General features: G+C 40.5%; 1 protein-coding gene across 1 annotated transcript in view; it reads left to right on the top strand.

The window, feature by feature from the left end:
• LOC123763529 (receptor-type tyrosine-protein phosphatase epsilon) overlaps positions 1-12,373 on the top strand; it is a 104,717-nt gene that overhangs the window by 14,353 nt on the left and 77,991 nt on the right. The window contains exons 2-4 of the mRNA XM_069304627.1: positions 3,420-3,585; positions 5,438-5,633; positions 11,882-12,070. Coding sequence (XP_069160728.1) covers positions 3,511-3,585; positions 5,438-5,633; positions 11,882-12,070 — 460 coding nt within the window. The 5' untranslated portion in view covers positions 3,420-3,510. The remainder of the gene's footprint in view (positions 1-3,419; positions 3,586-5,437; positions 5,634-11,881; positions 12,071-12,373) is intronic.

The following is a 12,373-nucleotide window of genomic DNA, read 5'->3' as shown; positions in this document are numbered from 1 at the left end:
GGGGTTCAGAGACTACATAGCAAGCACCATGACAATGGGAGGACCAAGAATAGTAGTAGCAGTAATATACAACCCTCCACCAAATGACAGAAGACCCAGTCAAGAGTATGAAAACAACAACAAGGCAGTTAACACTATAATTGAGAGGGCAGCCTCTGCTGCCTGTAGAAATAGATCCCACCTGCTCATCATGGGGGACTTCAATCACGGAAGGAGTGACTGGGAGAACAAGGAACCGCATGGAGGCGAGGATACGTGGAGAGCCAAACTATTGGAGGTGGTGACTAAAAACTTTTTAACCCAGCATGTCAGAGAACCCACAAGGATGAGAGGAAATGACGAACCAGCGAGACTCGCCCTAGTCTTTACTCTGAACGACTCCGACATAAGAGAAATCGGTTTTGAGGACCCAGTAGGAATGAGCGACCACAGTGTACTGGTGTTTGAGTACCTGATTGAAGAAGGGTTATTGAACTCGAGGAGGGATACCGAAACCAAAAGGTTAGCATACCGAAAGGGAAACTATGAGAGGATAAGAAAATTCCTAACAGATATAGCATGGAAAACAGAGCTCAGGGGAAAGACGGCCCAAGATATGATGGACTACATCACGCAGAAGTGCAAGGACACAGCAAACAAGTTTGTCCCAGTCCAAAAGGAAAACAGTGAAATGAAGGTGAGAAACCCATGGTTTAATCAGAGAAGTAGGCTAGCTAAGCAGCAAAGTAAAAGGGCATGGAGAAACTATAGGAATAACGGGATACTGGAGAGCAGAGAAAGATACCAGAATGCCAGGAATAAATATGTCAGGATGAGAAGAGAGGCAGAAAGACAATACGAAAATGACATCGCAAGCAAGGCAAAGACTCAGCCTAAATTGCTGCATAGCCATATCAGGAGAAAAACAACAGTAAAGGAACAGGTTATGAAATTAAGGATAGGGGCAGAAGGATTCACTACAAACGACAAGGAAGTGTGTGAGGAACTGAATAAGAAATTCCAGGAGGTCTTCACCTTAAAGCAAGGAGAAATTCCACAGATAAGAGAAGGAATAGCTAACCAGGAACCACTGGAAGACTTTGAGATTACCAGCGGGGAAGTAAGGAAGTGTTTACTAGAGTAAAATGTGACAAAGGCTATAGGCCCAGATGGAATCTTCCCTTGGATACTAAAGGAAAGAGCAAAGGAACTGTGCCTACCACTCTCCATAGTGTATAACAAATTACTGGCAACAGGGGAACTGCCAGATATTTGGAAAGCAGCTAACGTAGTCCCAATATACAAGAAAGGGGATAGACAGAAGGCACTGAACTACAGGCCAGTTTTCCTAACCTGCATACCATGCAAGCTGATGGAGAAGATTGTGCAAAGAAAGCTAGTGGAGCATCTGGAGCGAAAGAACTTTGTAACACAGCATCAACATTGGTTCAGGGATGGCAGGTCCTGTCTCACTGGGTTACTTGAATTCTACGACCAGGCAACAAAAATAAGGCAAGAAAGAGAAGGGTGGGCAGACTGCATATTTTTGGATTGTCACAAAGCCTTTTATACAGTACCACACAACAGGCTAGTGAAAAAGCTGGAGATGCAGCCTGGAGTGAAAGGGAAGGTACTCCATTGGATAAAGGAGTACCTAAGCAACAGGAGACAACGAGTCTGTGTGAGGGGTGAGGTCTCAGATTGGCGAGACGTTACAAGTGGAGTCCCGCAGGGGTCAGTTCTTGGACCTATACTGTTTCTGGTATATGTAAATGATCTCCCAGAGGGTATAGATTCGTTTCTCCTAATGTTTGCCGATGATGCAAAAATTATGAGGAGGATTGAAACAGAGGATGATAGGAGGAGGCTACAAGATGACCTAGACAGACTGAGTGAATGGTCCAACAAATGGCTGTTGAAGTTCAACTCGAGTAAATGCAAAGTAATGAAACTAGGCAGTGGAAACAGGAGGCCAGACACAGGATACAGAATAGGAGATGAAGTACTTAATGAAACAGACAGAGAAAAAGATCTAGGTGTTGATATCACACCAAACCTGTCTCCTGAAGCCCACATAAAAAGAATAACGTCTGCGGCATATGCGAGGCTGGCTAACATCAGAACAGCGTTCAGGAATCTGTGTAAGGAATCATTCAGAATCTTGTACAGCACATATGTAAGACCAATCCTGGAGTATGCGACCCCAGCATGGAGCCCGTACCTTGTCAAGCACAAGACGAAGCTGGAAAAAGTCCAAAGGTATGCCACTAGACTAGTCCCAAAACTAAGAGGCGTGAGTTACGAGGAAAGGCTACGAGAAATGCACCTTACGACGCTGGAAGACAGAAGAGTAAGGGGAGACATGATCACAACCTACAAAATCCTCAGGGGAATCGACCGGGTAAACAAGGATAAACTATTCAACACTGGCGGGACGCGAACAAGGAGACACAGGTGGAAACTGAGTACCCACATGAGCCACAGGGACGTTAGAAGGAACTATTTCAGTGTCAGAGTAGTTAACGGATGGAATGCATTAGGCAGTGATGTGGTGGAGGCTGACTCCATACACAGTTTTAAATGTAGATATGATAGAGCCCAGTAGGCTCAGGAACCTGTACACCAGTTGATTGACAGTTGAGAGGCGGGACCAAAGAGCCAAAGCTCAACCCCCGCAAGCACAAATAGGTGAGTACACACACACACACACACACACACACACACACACACACACACACACACACACACACACACACACTGAGAAAAGAAAGAAGAGAGGAAGAGCTTTGTAACTCCACCAGCAGGGTTCAGAGATGGTAAATCGTGCCTCACAGGCTTAATAGAATTCTATGACCAGGCGACAAAAATTAGGCAAGAAAGAGAAGGGCGGACAGACTGCATTTCCTTAAACTATCAGAAAGTCTATGGCACAGTACCCCATAAGAGGCTCTTACTAAAGTTGGAGTAAAAGGTAAGGTGCTCCAGTGGATAAGGGAGTATCTAAGCAACAGGAAACATCTAGTAACTGTGAAGGGGGGGGGGGGCATCAGAGTGGCGAGATGTCACCAGCGGAGTCCCACAGGGCTCTGTACTTGGACCCATCCTGTTTCTGACATATATATAAAGATCATCCAGAGGGTATAGAATTATTATTCTCAATGTTTGCTGATGATGCAAAAATTATGAGAAGAATCAAGACATAAAAATAGACAGAGACTACAGGACGACCTGGACAAAACTGGAGGAATGGTCTAGAACATGGCTACTAAAGTTTAACTCTGGTAAGTGTAAAGTAATGAAATTAGGCGAAGGGAGCAGGAGGTTGAACACAAGGTACTGAATTTATAATATAGAAATTTAAATAAATAAAATTTTAATTTTATTAATGAGAGCTTTTTCGCGATTAATTTTAACAAAAAAAATTTTCTTTTCATGGAAAGGAGACGTTTCCTGGGAGATGCAGAGCACTGCAACTACTCAAGAGAAATAAGAGAACGCAGTTTGTGGTGGGCAGCGCGGCAGCCCAGCAAGATGGCGGCGGGTGGCAGGCACAGACCTCTGCTCTGGCGGGGGTCACTCCTTATCCTGTGGCTTCAGCTGTTCCAGGTGGGTCTTTACCATCCACCTCCCCCCCTTCTGCTCACCACCACTTGTCAGTCTTCTTAGCTGGCTTAGAACTTTCCTTTCCCACATCTCACCTTGTTAGCTGGCTTAGAACTTTCCTTTCCCACATCTCATCTTGTTAGCTGGCTTAGAACTTTCCTTTCCACATCTCATCTTGTAGCTGGCTTAGAACTTTCCTTTTCCACATCTCACCTTGTTAGCTGGCTTAGAACTTTCCTTTCCCACATCTCATCTTGTTAGCTGGCTTAGAACTTTCCTTTCCTATATCTTATTAGCTGGCTTAGAACTTTTCTTTCCCATATCTCATCTTGTTACCTAGCTTAGAGGTCTGTCTTCCCATAGCTTAACATGTACTGTATATATAAACTGGCTGCCTGTCCCCCGACACAATGAATTACTATAAATCTTAAACCATTTCTCGAGATTGGTGATGTTGGGTTGCCTGAGTTAGGAAATACGCATACAAGTAGTCAAATGGTCTTTACGTAAATCAGGCTTTTATTGGTTGCTGGTTGAAGTGGTTTCATCTTGTTAGTGCTGTGAGTAGTTTGTCAGTCTTTAGCCTGGGACTACCAGACTGGTCTTTAGCCTGGGACTACCACACTGGTCTTTAGCCAGGGACTACCAGACTGGTCTTTAGCCTGGGACTACCACACTGGTCTTTAGCCAGGGACTACCACACTGGTCTTTAGCCTGGGACTACCAGACTGGTCTTTAGCCTGGGACTACCAGACTGGTCTTTAGCCTGGGACTACCAGACTGGTCTTTAGCCTGGGACTACCATACTGGTCTTTAGCCAGGGACTACCACACTGGTCTTTAGCCAGGGACTACCACACTGGCCTTTAGCCAGGGACTACCACACTGGTCTTTAGCCAGGGACTACCACACTGGCCTTTAGCCAGGGACTACCACACTGGTCTTTAGCCAGGGACTACCATACTGGTCTTTAGCCAGGGACTACCATACTGGTCTTTAGCCAGGGACTACCATACTGGTCTTTAGCCAGGGACTACCACACTGGTCTTTAGCCACGGACTACCACACTGGTCTTTAGCCTGGGACTACCACACTGGTCTTTAGCCAGGGACTACCACACTGGTCTTTAGCCAGGGACTACCATACTGGTCTTTAGCCAGGGACTACCATACTGGTCTTTAGCCTGGGACTACCACACTGGTCTTTAGCCTGGGACTACCACACTGGTCTTTAGCCTGGGACTACCATACTGGTCTTTAGCCAGGGACTACCATACTGGTCTTTAGCCTGGGACTACCATACTGGTCTTTAGCCTGGGACTACCACACTGGTCTTTAGCCAGGGACTACCACACTGGTCTTTAGCCAGGGATTACCATACTGGTCTTTAGCCTGGGACTACCATACTGGTCTTTAGCCAGGGATTACCATACTGGTCTTTAGCCTGGGACTACCACACTGGTCTTTAGCCAGGGATTACCATACTGGTCTTTAGCCTGGGACTACCACACTGGTCTTTAGCCAGGGATTACCATACTGGTCTTTAGCCTGGGACTACCACACTGGTCTTTAGCCAGTTTGTTTGTCTTTTGTTTATGGTTTTGGAATTGAAATATTTTGATTTTGAAATAGAAGAACAATTGTTGCCAACAGTTATAATCTGGGCTCGTTTGGTGTTAAATAATAATTAAACTCGAGGGCTATGACTTGTGTCACTATGCCAGCAAATATAGTTATAATTCTATGGAGAGATGGTTGTTGATAATATTTGTTAGTCGTTACACATCTTCACTGCTAGAATGAGGTGATTCCTACATGAACGATTTCATTAATTTTCATCTTATTTCTCTCCTAAAGTGTTCTTCGAACAACACAACAAACAGGATCGGTTCTGAGACTACCACCGGCGCTCACACTATCACCGGCAATGTAACTACCAACGGCTCTTTAACTACCACCGGCTCTGTGACCTCCACTGTTGAAACCAACATCGAGAGGGAAGAGCCTAGGAAGACCAAGCCACCCAGGAGGGACACCACTCCGTCATATCCAAGTATATTGTGCCTCTTCACTTCACCTTTCAACACCAACTTATTGATTTTCGAAATTAAAAGAATCATCATATTTCACTACCTCTGGAATAGTTACTTTTTGCCGAATATTGACACCAATAAAACTATAGCCATTATAAGCAGACCTTCACATGTGGTAATATAGTGGAAGCTGTAGTCACGGTTTGTAGTCTTTACTGTTTGCGTTTGTAATCAAGTGTATAAGTTGTAGGCTTACAAAGCTCCCCAGAGTGCCGCCGAAACTCTTCTCCGAGGCGAAGGGACTCATCTAATACAAACTTGATACCAATAACATATTATATATATATATATATATATATATATATATATATATATATATATATATATATATATATATATAGATATATAGATATATATATAAATATATATATTGTGGGAACCGACCTGTGAGATTTATATTTATTTAATTTATATGAATTTATATTTACGTTAATTTATATACTTCGATAGCAATTTGTATAATGATAAGTGGACTGTATTTCTGCAATAATCTCATAATCTCACAAATCGATCCTCTACACATTAGGGGGGTTATTATATTAATATATATGCAGCCAATCAAACTACAGTAACTACATACATTGAAGAGGTTCCTTATCTTATAGTACAGCAGGTTAGTCCACCAGGTATAACTAGAGTGTAGACACCAAATTATCCTCTTTGAGGTAGCTTCTATCACCCAGTAACTGGTGCACATAATCTTGCATCCTCGTCTTGACCTGTCAAAAGTGCGCTAGCTGTGAAGCCAGAATCCTATATATGACAAGCTATATCAGAGAAAACACTATACAGTACATGGAACATGAAGACCTGGCTTAATTACCTTTAGTTTGAGGCGATTTCGCGTTCTAACCGGCTAACCCTATATAATGACATTAATGGCCACTAATGATAAATAATGGGTTTCGGAAAGAACACTTAACTTGATTTGTTGACAGCGTGTTGACAGATGGTACACCTTTGGGTTCCATAACACTACGTCCAAGTAAATTTAACAGGAGCCGAATTTGCTCCCGTGTGAGCCTCTGGTCTCAATAAACAATGGCTGCCCTCCTTCCCCACTCTGACGCCTGGCCTACTTTGTCCAGATTTCAGAAAGTGATAGAAGGGTCACATTTACTCTACTTTAATATTGATAATTAAGTTAATTTATATAAGATGTTTTATGATGGTAAAGTCCAAAGACTAATGTATTTAAGAATAATTCCCAGCAGAATAGCTGGTGAATTATAATGGTATGTGGTGATGATATCCCGTTTTCTTAAGATGGTAATTCCACTACAAGTTACGTTTTCTATGGTTAACTTGTTTATACAACACAGCTCTTATCTGTATGATATATTAAATGGTGTCGGATTTTCCGACATAATTCCCCAGGGGCTGCTCACGGGTCGAAGTCCTAATTAGAACAGACGAACACCGATACTCCTCCTTCGAATTATTAGATTAATTTGATGTTAGTAGTTAGTAATCACACATTTGTGCGTCTGTTCGTACAGGACGGATGTCCCGTACTAGAGTTACAGGGGTTAGAAGTCTAATGCGATTTCATTTCCCTGTTAACTCTTGAAAGGCTAATATTCAAGCCTTATTACATATTATTTAACCCAGAAGACTGAATGTGATCAAGTACTACAGTCAAGTATGATTCAGGGACTGCAATGAGATCAGTGACATCAGATATAACTTGAAGTTTCTTCAGGTAACTAGTCACTGATATATAAACACTGAGGCCCATGGAATACATCTTGATTAAATAATAAATGTATCAAATCAGTCATCAAATTTATTAGGGTTTAATTTAGTTAATTGATTCAGAGGATTGAATAGCTCATCATTAAAGTAAAGTATGGTTCTGAGACTGCAGTGGGTTCAGTGACATTGGTCGCAGTGACTTGTAGCTGTTTTAGGCTACTGTTCACTGATTTGCCACTGAGGCCTCATGAACTCATCTTCAGCTTTAAATGATGATACTAACATCAACCTCTGTTACTATAGTCAGCTGTCATCTCCTTAGTATAATGCTACTGGAGAAATATAATCAGCTGACAAATTTAGGTTTCTACTGGTATTGTTTATCTGCAGGCATAGGTCTCCTCAGGCTTGATACTGGGCCTGAGAGTAATTTACCTCCTGCAGAGTTTAACATGGTTATACCCTGATATTTAGTAGGGCTACCGATGAATCGATGGCAATAGTCTGTCCCTACAAGGAGACCGAAGTCGGTGAGGTGATCAGACTTAATATTATCTGCCAATTTTATTCCTCTATTTCTCAGGAATTTGGCTGTTGCTCTCAGACCTTGAACTTGTAGGTCTACTGGTATTTTGTCCACCACAATGGCTTGTACTCGACAGATGTACCTGCCTAAACGTACTGATGGTTGTACCACCTGGTAGACTTGAGGTCCTGCATCTGTTACAAACCCTGAGATGTTGAATGACATCTGGGCTACAGGCCTTAATTGTAATTCATCTGCCAACTTTTTAGTGATATATGTTCTCTGGGATCCTTGGTCAAACAACCCACGGGTATGGACCTTGGCCCTCTTATTCAGGATGGTAATTTGGGCAGTAGGCAAAGTCGTATTACCTTTAGACTTTGCCGATTGGACACTCTTTGTTTGTTGCACCTTGCAGTACTGTACTGTGGTGGGAATGCTATCTTCCACCTTGGGGTTTGGAGACGTTGTTTTGGTGTCTCTGCACAATGCTGCATGGTGCTGACCTTTGTTACACCTATTACAGGTGTGTAATTGGGTATCACAGTCCTTGATGTTATGTTTCCTGAGGCACCTCGTGCAATGTTGCAAATCTTTGAGTCGCTCAACACGGGCGTCACTATCAGGAAAATTAGAGCAGTGGTACATTGAATGTTTCTCTTTGCAGAACAAACATGTTCCATAGCTTCCAGTACCCTTTGGTGTCACGTTCTTGGGTGACACAGTAACTATAGGCTTGGAGGGTCCCACTGCATATACGCCCACACTGCTAATGTTCCACTTTGGTGTTGAATTATATTGTCTAGATTGATTTGGAGTACCTTTGGTACTCTGTGGTTTACTATTATTGGTTTCTGAGGGTTTACTTGGTGGTTTTAATTTGTCATGTGTTCGTAATTGATGAACTACTGACTTTAAACCTTCAGATATTTCATTCATGGATAAGATACTTTTATTGTAATGAGCACTCATTTGTCTCAATATGTCCCTAGGTATTTTTTCCTGGACAATTATTTTCAAGACCCACTCAGCCCCGTTTGTAACTGCTGTCAGGCTGAGGGCATTGATCAATGATTCTACCTCCAGCTTGAAGACTTGGAGTGAATCAGCTGAAGCCTCCGGTGGGGGTAAATGCAACAGCTCATGAACTAAATGTGATGTTCTTACTTCTGGATCAGCATAATTATCCTTGAGGAGTTTTACTGCCAGATCATAGCCATCATTAGTTAATCTCAGATGGGATACTACTGTTTTAGCCTCACCTGATAATTGGCCTTGCAAATAAGAGAATTTACTACTCTTTGGTAAAGATTGTTTTGAGTCTACAAGGTCAACGAATTTGTTCCAAAATTCGTCCCAATCTTCCTCATCTTTTCCTGAGAAAGTGGGTAAATTAATTGGAGGGAGTCGAGCTTCTGCTTGACTCGTATTAGATGCAACTGTTGTTGTTGTTGCTGTTGCCTTGTTCTGGGCAATTAATTTGACATAAGGCTGTAACGTGGCCTGAGTTTGATCTTCATAATTCGCAAGATCAACCATAATGTCGTCTATTTCTGTTTCTGATAAATTGGTGTTGGCAAGTTCAGCCACATATGTTGCTATTTGGCATTTGATTTGCTCAAATTTACCTGCAGCTGCTTGATAATAGCTTTCCAGGTCAGCATAATCAACTGTTGATTGTTGTGACAAATCTTCACATTTCTTGATCTGTCTTGTTAAGTGGCCTTTAAGACCTGCAAGGGTTCTTTTCATTCTCCCTGCATTATCCATACTGGCTAGTTGGTGAAGCCTTGTGGGACTTGTACTTGGGCTGCTCATAATACTGAACAAACTCTAATGGTAGCCTAGGGTAAATTCTGAACTCACTAGGCAATAATCCTACCTCTACTAGAGGTTAGCACTTAAAATTAATACACATTATATATATATACAATCATACACACTAATGATTTAAGTGATAAACCAGTGTCACTGGAAGTACCTTTAGGTTAGCTCTTCTATATCACCCTAGGATGGTAGAGACACTAATTAATCACTCAAAGGTGTAATGATCATAAGTAAATTATTATATATACAACTCAATTCGAGTTGATAAAAATTACACCCAAAATAGGGTCTGGACCATTCATTAATGGTGTTAGGTTGTTCAATATAGTACAACTGACTATGGTAATAATGGGACTAGGGTGAACGATAATAGTTCAACTAGTCAATGGTTAATATCCTACCCTGTTGTGGGTTGGCAATTAGTAAATATTATACTATGATCACTAGTGCAATATATTAAATAATTCTCTATCTTGGAGAAATAATATACACAATTATTGATAATAGCCTCTTAATTGCCTCTATGAAACTTCTAATATTATCTAGAAGTATTAAATATTATTAGTGACCTCGCGAAATAAACTCCACAAAATTCGTAGATAATCTCTCGCGAAATGTAACACCACGAAATCCGTGAACAATCTCGCGACACAGTCACTAATTTGGCTGGTTTCTATATTAGCGCTGTCATTTCACAGAATAACACGCCACCAAATCTGTGGGTGTGCATGAAACCGCTGACTAAGGCTGAACTCGGCTGAGGGAGGCTCCTGAGCTCCCTCGAGGCTACGCTTCCGTCTTTGACTGGCTGGCCTTTGTTTAAATAACACTGCACTAGTATATTTAATGAATCCACTGGATAACTGGTTCATCCGGTACTAAGATGACCAAATGTGGGTTCAAAGGATCAAATAATCCGTCATCCGGTTCGAAGGACCAAATAATGTGGGAACCGACCTGTGAGATTTATATTTATTTAATTTATATGAATTTATATTTACGTTAATTTATATACTTCGATAGCAATTTGTATAATGATAAGTGGACTGTATTTCTGCAATAATCTCATAATCTCACAAATCGATCCTCTACACATTAGGGGGGTTATTATATTAATATATATGCAGCCAATCAAACTACAGTAACTACATACATTGAAGAGGTTCCTTATCTTATAGTACAGCAGGTTAGTCCACCAGGTATAACTAGAGTGTAGACACCAAATTATCCTCTTTGAGGTAGCTTCTATCACCCAGTAACTGGTGCACATAATCTTGCATCCTCGTCTTGACCTGTCAAAAGTGCGCTAGCTGTGAAGCCAGAATCCTATATATGACAAGCTATATCAGAGAAAACACTATACAGTACATGGAACATGAAGACCTGGCTTAATTACCTTTAGTTTGAGGCGATTTCGCGTTCTAACCGGCTAACCCTATATAATGACATTAATGGCCACTAATGATAAATAATGGGTTTCGGAAAGAACACTTAACTTGATTTGTTGACAGCGTGTTGACAGATGGTACACCTTTGGGTTCCATAACACTACGTCCAAGTAAATTTAACAGGAGCCGAATTTGCTCCCGTGTGAGCCTCTGGTCTCAATAAACAATGGCTGCCCTCCTTCCCCACTCTGACGCCTGGCCTACTTTGTCCAGATTTCAGAAAGTGATAGAAGGGTCACATTTACTCTACTTTAATATTGATAATTAAGTTAATTTATATAAGATGTTTTATGATGGTAAAGTCCAAAGACTAATGTATTTAAGAATAATTCCCAGCAGAATAGCTGGTGAATTATAATGGTATGTGGTGATGATATCCCGTTTTCTTTAGATGGTAATTCCACTACAAGTTACGTTTTCTATGGTTAACTTGTTTATACAACACAGCTCTTATCTGTATGATATATTAAATGGTGTCGGATTTTCCGACATATATATATATATATATATATATATATATATATATATATATATATATATATATATATATATATATATATATATATATATATATGACTGTGAAAATAAAGAAAACTAATTAATTATACTTTTAATTCTAGTATAAATTATTAACAAATATAATTAATTAATTATATTTGACATTGAAACCTGGTCAAAACTGGTCACTAATTTGCGACTATCATTTGTGCAGCCAAGAGTGTCAACTTGACGGTGAGCGAGCCCAAGTACGGGAGGTTCAGTGGTCGGATTGCCAGAGTGAAGTGGTCTTCACACACCTCAGAATACATCCAGTACACACTCAAGACCATCAATTACTATGTCAAGAGCGACACTTGCTCCCTGAAAGTGCAACAATATGACGACCATTATTTCCCGTATAGTAAGGACCTCTATATATACTTTGTATATACATATATTTTATATATATTTTAGATATATTTTATACACACACACACATATATATATATATATATATATATATATATATATATATATATATATATATATATATATATATATATACATATATATATAAATATATATATATATATATATATATATATATATATATATATATATATATATATATATATATATATATATATATATATATATATATGTCGTACCTAGTAGCCAGAACGCACTTCTCAGCCTACTATGCAAGGACCGATTTGCCTAATAA

Source organism: Procambarus clarkii, chromosome 52 (genome assembly GCF_040958095.1).
Source record: "Procambarus clarkii isolate CNS0578487 chromosome 52, FALCON_Pclarkii_2.0, whole genome shotgun sequence".
Classification (NCBI taxonomy): domain Eukaryota; kingdom Metazoa; phylum Arthropoda; class Malacostraca; order Decapoda; family Cambaridae; genus Procambarus; species Procambarus clarkii.
Note: the sequence above shows the minus strand (reverse complement) of the source record. Positions and strands in the feature narration are given on the sequence as shown.